The sequence below is a fragment of the Neltuma alba genome, unplaced genomic scaffold (assembly GCF_004799145.2).
Source record: "Neltuma alba isolate B1F8T4 unplaced genomic scaffold, ASM479914v2 tig00002311_pilon, whole genome shotgun sequence".
NCBI classification, from domain to species: Eukaryota; Viridiplantae; Streptophyta; class Magnoliopsida; order Fabales; family Fabaceae; genus Neltuma; species Neltuma alba.
Genome location: NW_021632817.1, coordinates 5,961 through 22,965, shown reverse-complemented (window position 1 = coordinate 22,965; position 17,005 = coordinate 5,961). Strand labels below are relative to the sequence as shown.

The 17,005-nt window shown below is 31.0% G+C and overlaps 1 protein-coding gene across 1 annotated transcript; it reads right to left on the bottom strand.

Moving 5' to 3' along the window:
* Positions 1–314: 314 nt before the first annotated feature.
* On the bottom strand, positions 315–4,419 carry LOC114721995 (uncharacterized). The gene is made up of 7 exons (XM_028907907.1): positions 4,074–4,419; positions 3,543–3,628; positions 2,411–2,557; positions 2,200–2,308; positions 1,917–2,040; positions 1,336–1,609; positions 315–720 (listed from the first exon to the last, which is right to left on the bottom strand). The coding sequence occupies exons 1-7, from the start codon at positions 4,195–4,197 to the stop codon at positions 613–615; spliced, it is 972 nt and encodes a 323-aa protein (XP_028763740.1). The 5' UTR covers positions 4,198–4,419; the 3' UTR covers positions 315–612.
* Between the last annotated feature and the right edge of the window lie 12,586 nt (positions 4,420–17,005).

Here is a 17,005-nt window from a genome sequence, read left to right as displayed (position 1 = left end):
AAATAAAAATCAAATAAAATCTTATACTAAAAACCAGAGGTAGTATAAAATACGCAACGCTATTGATATTAATAAAACAACATTAGAACGTTATGTCGAACTTTTAACTTTTTAATTCGTTACCTTCCAACCTTAAATGATACGCTTACACACAAGTTATGGTAATGGAAGAGGTTCTTTTGGGGATGAAAATCTAGAATGGAACCACATGAATCCTGTTAAAAAACATTGATGATTTCTCCCCAGAATCCGCATCGTTAGATAGAATTTAAAACCATCAACAGAGCTAAATCTAATAACATAATCATCAAATCTTCAAAAGCTGCTAGACTAAAATAAACCAAGAACACAGCTTACAATTAAGAATAGAACTACATGTAACAGCGTGCCCGAAGTTTTATCCTTTCCGGTTTTTTTCTTTTTTACATAAACAGGTGAAACACAATTTTATATATTTCAATACATCACTATAATTGTACAGGTTTAGCCGGATTGCTATGACAACCTTATCAATAACCAACGTACCTCTGTGAAAAGGATTGGCCCATCAAAACATGTGGCCAAACATGTCTCTATATATTTAATTAATTCTCATCGGCCAATAGAATGACTTCATAGGAGGCCGAGAGTTTTTAGCTGCTGAACGTGCTCGGGGGGCAGAGGCGGAGGGCACCAATCAGATCCTGTCATTTCCCCATCAACGTCCTCAACAACGTACTCCTATTATAACAAAAATATTTTTCATAGTGAAGATGAAGAAATCAATCTATTTAAGACCAGCTTTAGGACACATAACAGAAGCAGTTAAACCAGGGACATGAGCATATCAGTATCAAGGATTACATATCTAGAACTGTTTGCTTGCCCATTTTACATGCACATTGAAAATGGGAGGCAGAAGGCGGCCCTGGTTACTTAATATCCGGCACAAACATTTTAAAGTTAATCAAATACAGCATAAAACAACATACGCTACTCCATGGTACACTTTTATACATCGATACCATCTACCATTGAAAAGAAAAAGACATGATTACATGCTCGAAAGTCCAGTCAGCAGAACAAAGGGAGAATAGAATCCTGGAAGGAGATGCAGAATGATTAAAAAAATAATTCCCATCATCTCCCATGGCAGCTTTAAGGTAATTCTTATAATAAAGCTAGCAACGGCTAGTGGCCCCAAAAAAAAAAAAAAAAACCATGGACGGCTGTATGAGAAAAACTACCGCAAGTCAAATGTTCAGATTGACTTAGCCACTGCGGTGCCCCATTAGTTTATGCTTCATTGCACAGCACCAAATGGAAACAAAACTAGGTGACCTAAATGTGATGTACCTTTGTTAGCATTCTTTTTGCAAGTATGTGGTAATGTCGCTGCCAAATTCGCTGTCCTACCATGGTAGCCACCAATACACTGTAAAATATTCCAATTACAGTAAAAAGTCCCAAAACAATCAGAGCCATTATAAACAGTAGAGGTAGCCCTGCTTCCCCGGCACCTCCGAGGCATCCGCCACATTCAGTAGCCATGGTTCCACAACTCTCAAAGCATGTGGTGCAGTCAGTCCACATGCAGAGAGTTCCTGGCAAATGACAGTCTGCACAGACCCTACAACGGTCCCATAAATGGCAGAAAGGAATGTCAGTCTACCTACTCTGACACAGTATATTGATATACGTCAGATAAGTCGCACACGCAAAGATTTATAGTAATAAAATTTTCAATTTTACTTCCTCAATGAGCATAATGGTCTAATAACAAATTAAATCCCAAAACTCTCAGGCATCACATAGATGTAAAAAATTCATAAAGTAATAAATCACCATTAATGCGTCTAAAGTGGATCTTAAGAGTAGAATTATGTCATAGAAACCCTCCATGTTAAAGGTTCAATATATCAAGGCAGAGTTACTACCCAGGTTGACAGCAACAAAGACATAATTCCCGACAAGGTTGAGCTAAATCATTGCGAACTCTTCGATCATAACAAGTGATGAAGCAGCCAGACAGGCCAAGCAAAGCAAAAAATAGTAAAGCCCCTGCATTTGACAGTATCAATATGAAAACCGAAATCAGCAACTTTTTATAAACGAACAAAGCAAATTGCAAACCCACCAAAAACAAAAAAAGCTACAGATTACCAAAAGAAATTTAAACAAGTATAATGAAGAATACTGGCTAAGCTCTTGACAATTTACCGCATATGTAGTAAAAGCTAAGCTCACTATCAAAACCCCAAATGTGACGAAGCCAGTATTGCTGGTAACCATCCATTAGAAAAACCAAATAAGCCAGTGAAGCAATGACCTATAAACCAAGGAAATAGGGTCTTAGCTCTTAAGTGAAAATTTATTTATGTGTAGAGCAAAATATTTAAGCATCCAAATAATTCAGTCAATGGAAACCTACAAGCTGGACAGACAGAAATATAAACAAAATGTCTCTTGTGACAAAGAACCGAAATTTCAAGGTTCGCCATTTCCTATCAGCAGCAACATGGACACGCAAATGATAAGGAGCCTTGCAGGTCGTGCAATGAGCAAACGCAAATCCTTCCTGCAACAATTTATCAAGAAATTCAAGTTCACCATGATAAAAAGAGGTAAAGCACTATAAAATGCAACTCTTAGTACATCACAAGAAATTAGCTCATGTTCCTAAATTCCTTCTATCTTTTGGTAAAGTCAAAAGTTCATCCAGAGATACGTAGAAGGCTACACGTTTATGAGGAGTTTCACAGTAACCATTTATCCCAAATAGAAGTTGAAGAACCAACGTCAGTAGCATTGCAAGAACAAATAAAATAAAGCTCAGTAAATAGTCAAGGTAAAATGGATATAGAAGTTCTAGGAAAAGACCAATTCAAGAAATAAAATAAAATAAAGGAAAAATTGATATGCCAATCCTTACTTTCCTCCGATTTTTTCTTGATGTCTTTGATTCAAACATAAGTCTTCAGATTCAAGAATGACACATTCAATGACAAGTGCATGTGAAGTTTTTATTTATACCAGTAGGAGAACATATTTCTCACAACAAATCCAAGTTCATGTGAATAATGCAATCTGTTAAAAGACATAATATGTTGCTACCAAGTCGTATGGATCTGCATAAGTGCTACTTTTCTGGTAAAATGGAGTTACTAATAGATTGTGACGGTTATTTATTGAGTCATTTATTTCTATGATACAATCAAATATAAGAATATTTTGCACAGGGAGTTAGTCTGATCAATAAAAGAAATGGTTTTTATATATATTACATATTCTCTCAATAAATGATAGAAATTTTGTTATTGACGATGAGAATGTAAAGCGGTTCCTTTGTTTGATTGATTACAAAGGGAAAGTTTAAGACCTAAAGATGGCCTTCATTCAGAGTTACAAATACATACATTTCCCTTTCTACTCTCTAGCAATCATCACTTCATCAAATAGTAGCCACACTAAGATCACTGGCATGTGATTTTTAGCCATAGCTTTAATATAAGTATAATACACTCTAATTATCCTAATCACAACATTTGAGGCAACACCCTTACCCTAACAGCTCGCCAATGATCCAAACATTCTCGGTGTACATATTTTGATGTCCCTTTGCACTTGCAAGGCGCTATGAAGTCCCTACCTGAAAAACAGTAAATAATGACAACATATGTCCTGACACTGGCATGTGTTCACACAACGAAACTCGCAAGTGTCTGCAGCAGATTTATAATATCCAACACAAATATCAACAATACTCCCGTAAGCAGTGCTACGAAAAATTCAGGCATCCACAAAGCAAAAACATTCCAAAAGATCAATGTAAACCAAATAGGTTTTTGGACAATATTTTCCATAAACATACTTTCAAAACTAAACCCAAATTAAATACAAAGCTGTGTAGCCTCTCCCAAAGAATGTTTCGAAACCTTGCAGTAAGGGGGAAAAAGGCACTGAATTTCAAAAAAGAATCAACCAAATGCGAGCAATTCTGAATTACCCCACCTTTACTTCTCATCGCAATCACTAGATGAGAATTGAAATACAATTTGCCCTAACCCCGGAAACGGATATAAAAGTAAAATTACCATCAGTCTCGAGACAAATCCGGCATTGGATTTGTTCGCAGGGACCGGCTTCCAGGTCGATCTCGCTAGGGTCAATGATAGGCTTTGGAGGGATTAGAGGCGAATCGTCTGAGCGATCCGCCATGAAATTAAAAAGACAGAGAAAGTAGAAGAAAGGGTAGGGGAGGAATAAGAGTTCAAATTGAATGAATTTAGGGGAAATGAGCCTGAAACCATGAATTCGAGATCACATAACCTGATTTCAGAATTCAGACTCCAACTTCTCTCTGAACGTGGAGTTGAGTTGCCTCCACACGAACAATCGCTGACTCGGTGTTCTCCTCACTGCCAAGTTCCAACTTTTTAAGTCAATGCGATGAGAACCGGGACGACGCTGCGGACATCGCGCAAATAAGGGGGTAAATTTTTTTTTTTTTGGCCATTAAGGGGGTAAAATTAAATTTAGATAACATCAACAATTATCAACGTATTAATATCAATAGAAATATGTTAAGATATCAATATATTCTATAAAATGAATTAAAATAAATAATAATATTTATAAGTTATGCTTTAATTCATTTTCTAGAAATCCATGAAATGGCACTAAGCCAGCTTTTATTTTCAATTTTCTTGGGCAAAAAACAAAAATTACAAACTCGTTAGCTTGGAAGAGCTTTTCAAGTCCATTCATAGATCCTACCTTTTATAATTTATTTCTTTTTCAAAAAAGCTGAAACACATAAGACAAAGTCATCAAAATAACCAGCATCCACTTAAGAAGGAGGCTTACCTAATATAATGATCATATGATACTATTCTATTATCACTTTCAAATGCTGGCTTAAATTAGTGGCAAAATGCTTTTTTTTTTGGGGGTTCTCAAAGACTCAAACTGATGCTTAAGTAGTCATACATATTCAATTGAAATGAAAATGGAGACATTTGGCAGAGCTTTGACTTTGTCATTCACAAAAATATGCCTATTTTTTAAATTGTTTTATAAATATTATATATTAATATACCGAAAAATATAGAATATTAGATAAGGTCCAGAAGGCCCTCTCAATCTTAGGACCCAGCATCATAGAAAGAGCCCGAAAACAATGTCATCATGCAAACCCAGATCGCTCTCTGTCTTCATTTACTTTATCCAATACTTTGTGTCTGTCTCTTAACACATCATTACAAGGGTTAAATAACTAATTTATAAATATTAATAAAATTAGTTAAGTTAATTATTTATAATAAATATTTTTTTTTTCAAAATATCCCCATCAATCACGTGTATTAAAGTTACCTCTTGATAAAAACTCCTTAACATATGTAGTTACTTAAAGGCAAAATAGATAAATAATAAAAATAAAGTTGATTAAAGTATTATATTTAAGATTAATTTAAATCTTTAACTAGCTCTTATATTAAGAACTGAAAGTAGCACAAACCAACCCCTTTTGTATCTATGTCCTCGAAGGAAGCTTGTGCTGCTGGGAAAAAAAATTAAGAAATCTTATATGGTGCGCGTTTGAAATAGCATAAGTTTGAGAAGTCAGTTGGAGCACCCCCCCAAAGAAAAGCCTGTTCGATTAAAAAAAATAATACTCTTCCGGTCCTAAATATAAGACTCTTATACACACTAGTATAAAGGTCTTATATTTAAAACTGGTGGAGTATTTGACATGAATTTAGGAGTTGACTTTTTATCTAAAAACCATTTAAAACCTATTTGGAATAGTTTATAAATAGCTTTTCAATCTTAATTTGAGAAATACGAGGTAAGTATTTGAAAGGAATTTTGTCTCAACTTACATGAAACATGCTTATAAGTATTTTTAAAGCTATTCCAAACATACCATTAAAAAGTAAAACATTTTTTTTCTGATTTTTAACTTTTCATTGTTTATCTTTCATCATATTTCAACCTTCTAAAATTGACTTTTCAATATACTACCTATGGTCCTAATTATAAAACCTCGTTTGTAAACTATAAATGAGGTCTTATAATTAAGACCTGAGGTAGTATTATTTAAATAAGTTTTTATACTTTTTTCTATAGAAACTTATCTAAACATAAATCATATTTCTCTAATTGACTTCTAATAGTCTTAGAAAATAAAAATCACTTTTACCAACTGTGATCCAAACAAGCTTAGAAGAAGGATAAACACAAGACATGAAGAGATTCAAAGACGGCATATTATTACATCTTAAATCAAACTCGATTTTGATGATTATGGAAAAAACACTATCTGTTTACATTCTTTATGATTAAACTATATGTTGTTTGTCAATAGTTGCTATTACAATTAACTTCGTCAGAAAAGACCATAAATTACAGAGCTGCTATAGGGGCAAACCTAAAATTCCAAAGCTACTCCAAAGAAGATAGCGCAGGCGCAACATTTTGGGATATTCGATCATGTATCGGTTCCCACAAGGAAAAATGTAGGTTACACTTACGCATCCCTATTGATCTCACCTCATGCTATGATATAATATATTGGTCTGTGAATTACCTCAGATGAAGACGTATCAAATTTTGAAGGTGTTATTGTCTCGTACAAGAATATGTGTCTGCCACAAAAAAGTATGTCCAAGCACACGAGTAAGGTATGAAAAATATGCATGTGAATTCAAACTCTACTAGAAGTCAAATCATTGCATTTTATAAGACAAAACTCTTTTCATGTATTTATAGTACAAAATCACTTAAAATAAACTAAACTAGACACTCCCTGAAGTATCACCATGATAGATAGGTCGATGTCATAAAGATCAAACCATCCTACTCGTCCACATGAGAATGCAAGCTAAGGAATATTGATATCATTGCATCCATGCATGCAGAAGGAATTGGATATAAGCGCTGTAACTTAGCGTCTTTAAAAGATGTTGAACTGAAAGAACCATATTGCCATGTTGGGTATCAACCTCACGCTCCCAATTTCCTAACCACAGCTAGAGCCGGAAAAACGGGCTGAGCCCATTTAAACCCGTTTAAGTTGAGGGTCGGACTTGTATTTTAGAGCTTTGAAAGGGAAGTCAGGTTTAAAAAAACCAGTCCTGTAGGACCGAAAAATAAACGGGCCGGCCTGTTTAGGCCCGCCAATTTTTTTAATTTCTATTTTTTTCTTAACTTAAAAAAGAAAACCCTAACATTTTAGACATAGTATACTCTTAGTTTTACTTATCCTAACCGCTCACACAGATAGCATTCGCAAAAAAAAAAAAAAAGAATCATTATAGTTGTGGGAAAAATAACCAAAAAAACGTGAAAATTGCAAAATTTAAAACTAGGCATATTGACAAAAATATATTGTTATTTATAAGTTGTCAAAACATGTTAAAATACTATATGTGTAATTTTTACAGTCTTTATTTGTTATTCCCCCATATTTTTTATACTTGAAATATAATTACAGTCTTTACTGTAATTGATTATAGTTAGAAACAAATTTAGAACTAAGGATGATAGACTCTTTTCTTTTTTGTCAGTATGACAAATGATTATTCTTTATGTATACTACGTTTGTTAGTTAAACTTTTTTGTTAATTATTTATAATTAAACCAAATGATCCGCATTGTAATTATCTACTGAACTTAGTGCTTATTTAGTTATTTATGTCTATCCTCTATTTAGTTTGTTTATTCAACAGACTCTATTATACTGTGATATATGTTTAGACATGATGATATTTATATTTGTGAGTTAATTTTATTTATATTTATACCTTTTGTTAGTAATTTTATTGTTTTATTTTTATTATTTTCATAAAATATGCAAAAAAAATTTAAAAAATTGTATTTTAGTTAAAAGGGCTAAAAGGCCACGGGCCGGCCCGAGCCCATCATCTCACGGGTCGGGCTTGAAAAATAACTTATTTTTAGAACTCGAGCTTAAACGGGTCGGGCCGTTTAAGCCCGAGCCCGTGACGGCAAGCCCGTTTTTCCAGTACTAACCACAGCCACCCAAGGGGGCATATCTCGTGGGAAAAGCTTTGTGGCTCAGTGTAATTTTCATTTAAAAATCAACTTCGTGAGACAGTACATTTTGCCAATAAACAACCAAAAAAAGCGAAATTTGGAAACATGTGCTACCGGTCTTTTATCCATGTACTCCTCCAGTCCTAATTATAAGACCCAATTGACTTATTTGAGGAGATTAAGGAAGTAAGTTAAGTTAGTTATTTATAATAAATAAGTGTTGTCATTCCTAAAATATCCTTGCTAATTAAGTATATTGGCTAAAACTATCATTATTAGAAGGATTATCTTGGAAAAAAATACATAAATATAAGAGAGAAAATGGATTGGGTCTTATAATTAGGACCAAATAAAAAGTCAAATTGGGTCTTATAATAAGGACCGGAGGAGTATTTGATTATTGTTATTATTTTTTCAGCAAAACTTTGCTGTTCTTTTACGTGGGAACGAACATACAGCTCAACAGTTTATCAAGCACTTGACAGGGGTAAAAAACAATGTAGTGGCTAGAATCCAAGGCATTAACTGCTAGTCATCACGAATATATTTTGAGGAAGCTAGGTGTTAGAAGTCTTTATTCGCAAGTCAAAAGCACATTCAAGCATATTTGTAGTAATACCAGAAATTGTCAATCCAATAATCAAAAAGAGAAAAAAAAAATCATATGTCAAGGGTTATTTCTTGAAATATTTGTATTAATACCATGTCATAAAGATTCGTCACAATTTTACGTTAACTATTGAAAGCCTAACACAGCTTTTCCCACTTCATTGGATAAGACTTATTGTTATTGTCTATTTTTGTAATAATACCAGCAATTATCAATCTAATAATCAAAAAGAGAGAACACGTATATTTGGAACAAGCACTAAACATACCGCTAAGCCAACTCGCAAACAAGATCTCAGGTGCATCAGGAAGGACCTAAAGGAACAATCCACCAACAGTAAGATTTGAATGAATGTTTGAGATCTATATTCTGATTGAATAGCACTATAAAGCGAAAATTACCTCATCTTCATAGGGGTTGCAGTGACTCTTAAACCACAGTCTTAAAATCTCCTGCCCATAAATTATTTGAGCATCAAAAAACTGCTTCCTACACGTAATTCATCTATACAGACCATAAGTTTAAGGAATAGACATTAATTGATGCATTCACAAAAGCTCATTGATAATGGACCAGAGAAAACGATCAATAGCAGTGCAACATGAAGTACCTTATCAACATTCTCAAGCTCAAGACCATTTTGAAAGCGTTCCATGTAAGAATTGGAAGTCCAATATCTACTTGAGTCAGGAGTGTGCACCTGGAGACACAAATTAGACTCCCATATACGCATGCATGAAAGCGTGATAACATTCAATGTGCTTCAGGATAAAATTAAACCTCATCAATCAAAAGAATTGAACAATTATTTGCCTTTCCAAATTCATACTTTGTACCCACCAAATGAGTCCATGTTCTTAAGCCATGCGGCAAAGGAAAGCAAACAAAGTAAACAAAATTAAGAAGAAGGTAAAAAGGAATTGACATATATAGCGAACAAATGTTCAAGTGTCAAATTGATTGATGAAGAACTCACATGCTTCAAAGAAGACATCAAATGCTTAACACTTTGCAAGGAAAGCATATAATCAAGTAGTTGTCACTTGTCAATAATAATATATACAAATTTGTCTCTTTATTGACAAACCATGATTCGTGTACTAATATTTCAGAAATAATTTTACCGAGTTAAAAACACATACACAAGCAGATTTTTTTTTTTTTTGGACCGGACAAGAAGAATTTTATTTTAACTTATGTAAAAGTACCTTTTAAAATATTTTTACCCTATACCAAACACCCCAAGTCCCTGAAAGTCCCATGATTTGCTTTAGCCGTATTGTAACTTGCTGATGCTAAATTTTCCAAATAAATCAGGATAGAACTAAATAAACCTGTTTCAAATCACAGAACGAACATGAGAAGAATGACCAAGAGTAGAGATGATATGGTATTTGATTACGGTATTATTATTATAATTATAATTATAACTTTTTGCCAACAATGATTATCATTATAATTATATATATAGTATATTATAAGTATTCATATCGTCCAAAAAAAATTCAAATTATTATAAATTATATAAATCATAATATTATTATTATAATGCAATGAGAATATTGTCTTAAAAAGAGGCCAATTATAATTTAGGAAATTATATTTAAAAGTATCCAGAATAAAGAAAAAGTAATAAAAAGATATCAAATTATACATGGAAATCATTTATATAATATTATAAAACTCATGTTTAATATTTTTAATATTCAATTTCTCCTATGTTAAAGATTCGTTTGTGGAATTGGGATATCTTGCCATTCTCATTTTTTATCTAAATCATTTTTATGAATTGTAGATAGTTGAGATTCAATTTAACTTCTCTATGTTTGAGTAATTTTTATTTTAATAGATATAGAATCTAAAATAAAAAAAACCTTGTAATTAATACTTTTTTAAAAAAATAAATTTATCATTTAAAAAGACCCTAAAAATTAAAAAATTGGATACAAGGACCCGTACATAAAAATTATTGTCATTTGCTTATCAATTATTGTCAAATCCAATAACAATATTATAACAGGTATCTATTTATAATTTTTCTATTTTTAATATTTTCTTGTGATTTTTTTCCAAAATTTTAAGTCTAGATCATTATAATTAGATTTTGAAAGACGCAGATATCTTTATAATAATGAACAAATTATTTACCATATATTTGCCTCATATTTCTGGAAGCCATATTAAAAGCTGCTCGGCTTAGCACGTCATTGTCGTGGTGGGCTGAAAAGGGCAGCAATACCGACGCCGGAGCGCAACGAAGCCCATGAGTTTTTGATGGCTTCTTCTCAGATGTCAACAATTAAAAGGGGAACATAAATTGGCAACCATGTCCATATCACTATGGCATTTTTTTTTAATTAAAAAAAAAGGGATTATGTGAGATGTGGAAATAGGTTATTTAATCTCACCAGTTATTACTGCAAAGGATCGAAAACAAGTAAGATCTTTCCTTCGTTATTTGATTTTTGTTTAATTTTAGATCTATAATTAGTGATTGTGATTGCTCTCCTATTGCTTAATATGTGGGAAAACCTTGCTGTAGCTGCATTTATCTAACTAAAATGATTGCATTGTCGTAGCTCTTGAATAGAGAGAATTCAACAAACACTACCTCTGATTCTAAATATAAGATATAATTTATAATACAAATTGCATTATAAATTATATCTTATATTTAGAACGTGAGATAGTAATATTGATCCTGTCTAAATTTTTATTGTTGTGTTTTCTATGACCCTAAAATATCTATTATTGATAAATTTAAGGGAGAATCTCATTTAAAAAAACAAAGCTTGAAAATACTAAATTCCAAATAAAGAATTAATTGCAATAAAAATGTATTGTTATTTGTGAGTTCAGTATTATCAAAACCTATTAAAATATTGTTACTAAACTTAATTTGAAATTTAGTAATTTTAAGTTTTTTTTCCATAGGATTCTCCGAAAATTTAACTGGTATGATGATGCGTCAGTTATCAAACTATCAGGTTCGGATGGGCCTATATAATTGATTAATTATTAATTGATTTATAAATATATTGGAAGTGTAAAGTAGGGCAGATATGGTAAAGGCAAAAGAATGTGAAAGAGATTTGGATTCCTAATCAAAAGTCTAATTTGTTCCAAAGGGAAACGCAAAGACAAATTTGCATGAAAATATAACTTTAATTTGTAATTAGTAGCCCTGTCATAAAGGCTAAAAATGATTTCTCATTCTTGTCACACATGCCTTTTCCCCTCAAGGCCTTACGATCTGCTGAGTTGGAACCGCATTTTTTTTCTGTTCGATATATATACACTCCTCGGGTCTTAAATATAATATCCTTTTGTTAGTACAAATTACACTATAAAAAGAGTCTTATATTGGGGGTATTTGGATAGAAACCAAACTATAGTTTCAGAAGTACTTTTACAGATTACAAAGTAAATATATGGAGGAGGTTACCCGTTTTGTGGAAAAGTACTTCTGAAATCACAGTTTTGAGGATGCCAAACACCCCCTTAGGACCAGAGGAATATATATATATATATATATATATATGTATATGTATGTATGCATGAATTTTTTCTCTTAATTTTCCTAACTGCGGAGATAAGGTTGGTATATATGATTATATGGTAACAAGAGAGTATTTGTTGAGAGAAACTTTATGAGAGGGTTTTTTATAAGAAGACCAGCTCATGAGACGCCACTAATTCCAAAAAAAAAAAAAAAGAATTGCAATGAAATCCCAAGTAAGGAACATGAGTACTAGAAAGTTTCAAGAACAATAGAGTATTCTGCAATTCAAGTTTCAAAATAGCAAATAATAACTGCTCACTTGTTATTGAGACTTCCAGATAATTATTTTCTTTTCTTGAAACCTTATTATAATTCTCCCTTGAATAAGAGTTCTAATATAGGAGACCTATGGCATACAAAATAAAATAGAAAGTAATTTTATGAATAAAAAATATAATTTGTAGTTGTATGGGAAGATAATAAAAAATAACGATTGCTAATTATGTTCTTTTATTTAAAAAAAAAAAAAGATGATCATCAAGAAGTCCTCGAGATGAGTCATTGCTGCTAGAAAAATTTACTTGAGCACCATGACGGGGTTCACACTGCAAAGTGCAAATTATACCATATGTGTAAGTCTAAGAATCAATAGAAAGTATTAAAATTCTAGAATTGATATAATATTTGGTCCCTCAAATTTGCACAAATTTTAATTTTAGTTCCTTAAATTTCAGACAATAGGTTTTAATTACTCAAAAGACAAAATGATGCAAGTTTTTATTAAATTATAGGATAAATATTTTAAATGGAAAGAAATTTGAGGAACCAAAACTTATAGTTTGAAATTTAAAAAACTAAAATCAAAATGAGAAAAAAGTTGAGGGGCCAAAAATTGTATTCACCCAAAATTCTAATAAATGGTATTAATTATGAACAATTCATTTTTTTTCCAAATTATAGTTTTCATATATATTTTTTTGCAAACTTAGAGTTGTCATATATGTGTGTGTCTGTGTAGAATAATGTTTCTCTTGCAGAAAACTGGCTCATGGTTCCCTTGTTGCCCAGCTTAAAAATAGTTCCATTTTAATGGTTTAATGTTTGTAAGTCAAAATTTTCAGTGGATAATTCAAATTCAAATTCGAATGATAAAAATAATGAAGATATATAAAATTAAAATGATAGAATAAAGGAACACAAAGCTTGATGCAAACCGTATTTTGTTTTTTACTTGACTTGTAATTATATACTACCTCCTGTTTTTAATATAAGAGTTTATTTAACTTTTATTTTGATTTTAAATATAAGACTCCAATTTATTTTGTATCTCATATTTATCAAATTTTTAAAGGTAATATTTATAATAATAGTTCTAACTAATATACTTGATTAGCAAGGATGATTTAAAAAAAAACAACATATATTTATTACAAATAACAAATTTAACTAATTTTTTTAGTATATTCAAATTAATTAACTAGCTTTTATATTGAAGACCACAGGTAATAATAAATCATATATTTCACCGGAGTTTTGAACCCAGTGACACTAAATATATCTTTTAATTTTTTTTTTAAACATGAGTTTACGAATTTAAATCTTCTATAAAAAAAAATAAAAATAAAACGGATATGTAAGTCGTGACAAACGTCCCATTTGGTTAACACAATTAAAAGGTTATCCACTTATCCTATTTCACAGCACAACAATTAAGATGTAGAATATCTATTATACTATCAAGTATTAAATGTGAGTATCTTTTTAAACGAGAGATGTTATATTATCTTTTGTTTTTCATTTTCATAATTTCACTCCATTCCACAAATCAAACAAGGCCAAGCCAAAGTTTTTATAGATATCTAAGTATAGATATTTTCCCAGCTTCTTTCAGTATTATACAAGGATATGGAAAGTGGATATGGAAAGCAGCCGATTACATTATGTTTGCCTAAAAAAGTATATTTACATTTTTCTTTTTCAATATTTTTCCGCAACTTTCTTTCTACTTTTGAGAAGTTGGATAAGTGACCATCTCTTAAAAAAAAAGACAAGTTGCTTTCATGGAGACATACCTACAATTTTATTAGGTCATCTTTATGCTATCCTCCGTTCTCTTACAACAACATGAAAAATCTGCACAACATAATTAACTGTTTAGACCTAAATTTTCCTCACAATCCATTTTGTATGCTTTAATTAGGGAAAAAAAAAAGTGATCTGGCAAAAAAAATTGGAAAAGTGATCAATATAATGGACCTTTACCACTATTTATAGAATTGGCTAACCTAATGTGAACTTCAATATCCTACAAAAAGTTTGGCTTACCTGGCTCAATATATAATCCTCTCTTCCTAGATAGTAGTTCCTTTAAAATTAAAGTATCGAAATAATTATTTATTATCATATTAGACTGTTGAGTACAAGCATATAGTATTTTAAAAAAAAAAATTTCAAATTGCAATCTCATGATCTTATCAATCAAGATTTGCATCTTCATAGTTCGAATTTTGTTTTTAATTAAATTGGAGATATTCTCTTATGCCATTATATTTTGCTTAATTGGGCTACCTTTGCTGACATAACATTTCTCAGGTCTAAAATTAAAAAAATAATTTTCTTTTTCTTTTTTTTGGTGATCGTTTTCTTTTCTCACGACCATGCCAACATCACTTTTTTATTTTGGGTTTCTTGTTACTTTCCTTTGTTTTTGGTACAATTATTACTTTCCTTAACTATAAAGGAAAAAAAAAATCGAAGTTCTATGCGCATGAAATTGTTTTTCTTTTTGGGCCGCCCATAACTATACGCATGATATAATGTAACTTTTTGTTACCAATTTTTCTATACCCTCTTTACTACAAGTACGCGATAATGACATGTAATAAGGACTGGCGTTAGTTCTAGGGTAATAGCTTTTTTTTTTTTAAAGTTGAAAAACGTGCAAGGTAACTTATGTTCTAAGAGTTCATCAAGATTAAGGTATGCCATCAGGTTCAAATAGTGCTTACGAGCTAATCAGATCTTCATATCAATAACGGAATTCAAAATCATGATTTCGTGAGTTATGAACTAACTCGTTATAAACTGAACTGATTCTTATTGGCTAATATAATAGGCTTTGATGGCTTTAAGTTTTTGGATTTGGATTCGCGTGACTGCAGAAAACATCTCTTAAAAAATTACCTCTAATTTAGCCTCACAATACTCAAACCTAGGCATATAATCATATTAATAATAGTAATAATGACATGGAATATGCTAGTTGCCTAGTGGATTCGATGTTACTTGTAATTTTTTTTAGTCACGTCAAGTATTATGTACAAATTATTATCGATTCTTAATATAAGAGTTTATTTGATTTTTATTTTAATCCTAAATATAAGATCATAATTTATTTTGTCTCTCATCTTTATTCATTTTTTCAAGATAGTCCTTATAATGATAATAGTTCTAGCCAATACATTTGATTAGTAAGGATATTTTAGAAAAAATAACACTTATTTATTACAAATAACTAATTTAACTAATTTTCTTAATCTACTCAAATTAGTCACTACCTCTGGTCCTTAATATAAGACATTACTTATTTTTTATTTTGGTCTGAAATATAAGATTCGAATATATTTTGTCTCTCATATTTATTTATTTTTTAAAGATAGTTCTAACTAATAAGCTTGATTAATAAGGATATTTTAGGAAAGACAACGCCTATTCATTATAAATAAATAACTTATCTTCTTAATCTATTTAAATTAGTTAACTAATTTTTATATTTAGGATCAGAAGTAATATTAAAAATGGAGGGTAATACATGTATATGAAAGGAAAATTTGGATTTTTTTTAGAAAGGGAATAATGATAGGGAGTGAGGGAGGAGTGGGACCCACCCTCATTGGATAATTGCACGTAGAATAAAAGCACCAACAAGAAAGGAAGGGAGGTGGGTGTTTGCGTGACGTTTCATTTGCTTCATTAATTATTCAAAGTGGCGGCCAACACAAACAAAATGAGAATATTAAAAAGGGAACGTCACTAACTTATGGCCCTATCATTCCAACAGCGCATCCCACCCATCATTTTTCACTTTATTTTTTAATTTTTCAACCATTCTCACCACTCCCTCGACTTCTCTAATCATGCTCCATACTTTAATATATATTTTAAACGTTTAAAAAATAATACTCCTTCTGTATGTCAACTTTTTAAATTTTTTTGTTTAAGATTATTAAACAATTGTTTATTATTAGTTCAAAATTTCACTCTCCATTACTAAAATATATTTATTTAATACAATAGTTTAAAAAATTCAAATAATTATAAGTTTTTCTTCTGAAATAAACTGAAAACAAAATATTCAAAGTTTTACATTATTGGCAATGTCAATAACTTTGTGACCCAATCACGTGAAGATTCTTTTGTAAGGATAATTGATTCGATCTGACGTGTAATTTTATGCCATTAGTATTTATTTCTTTAAATTAAAAAAATCCTCAAATTTTAACCTAGATATAATCTCTCACTAAGGTGAAAAAAAGAGGAGGGAGAACAGTTGGGGAAAAAACAATTCTTTTCACACTATATCTAATTTTACACTCCCTCCGGTCCTTAATATAAGACATCATTTAACTTTTATTTAATTTTGGTTCTAAATATAAGACCCAAATCCACTTTTTCTATCATATTTATCCATTTTTTCCAATGTAGTCCTTTTAACAATAGCAGTTTTAGTTAATACACTTGATTAGCAAAGGTATTTTAAGAAAGACAATACCTATTTATTACAAATAACTAACTTAACTTCTTTCCTTAATCTCCTCAAATTATTCAACTAGCTCTTATAATTAGGATCAGAGGTA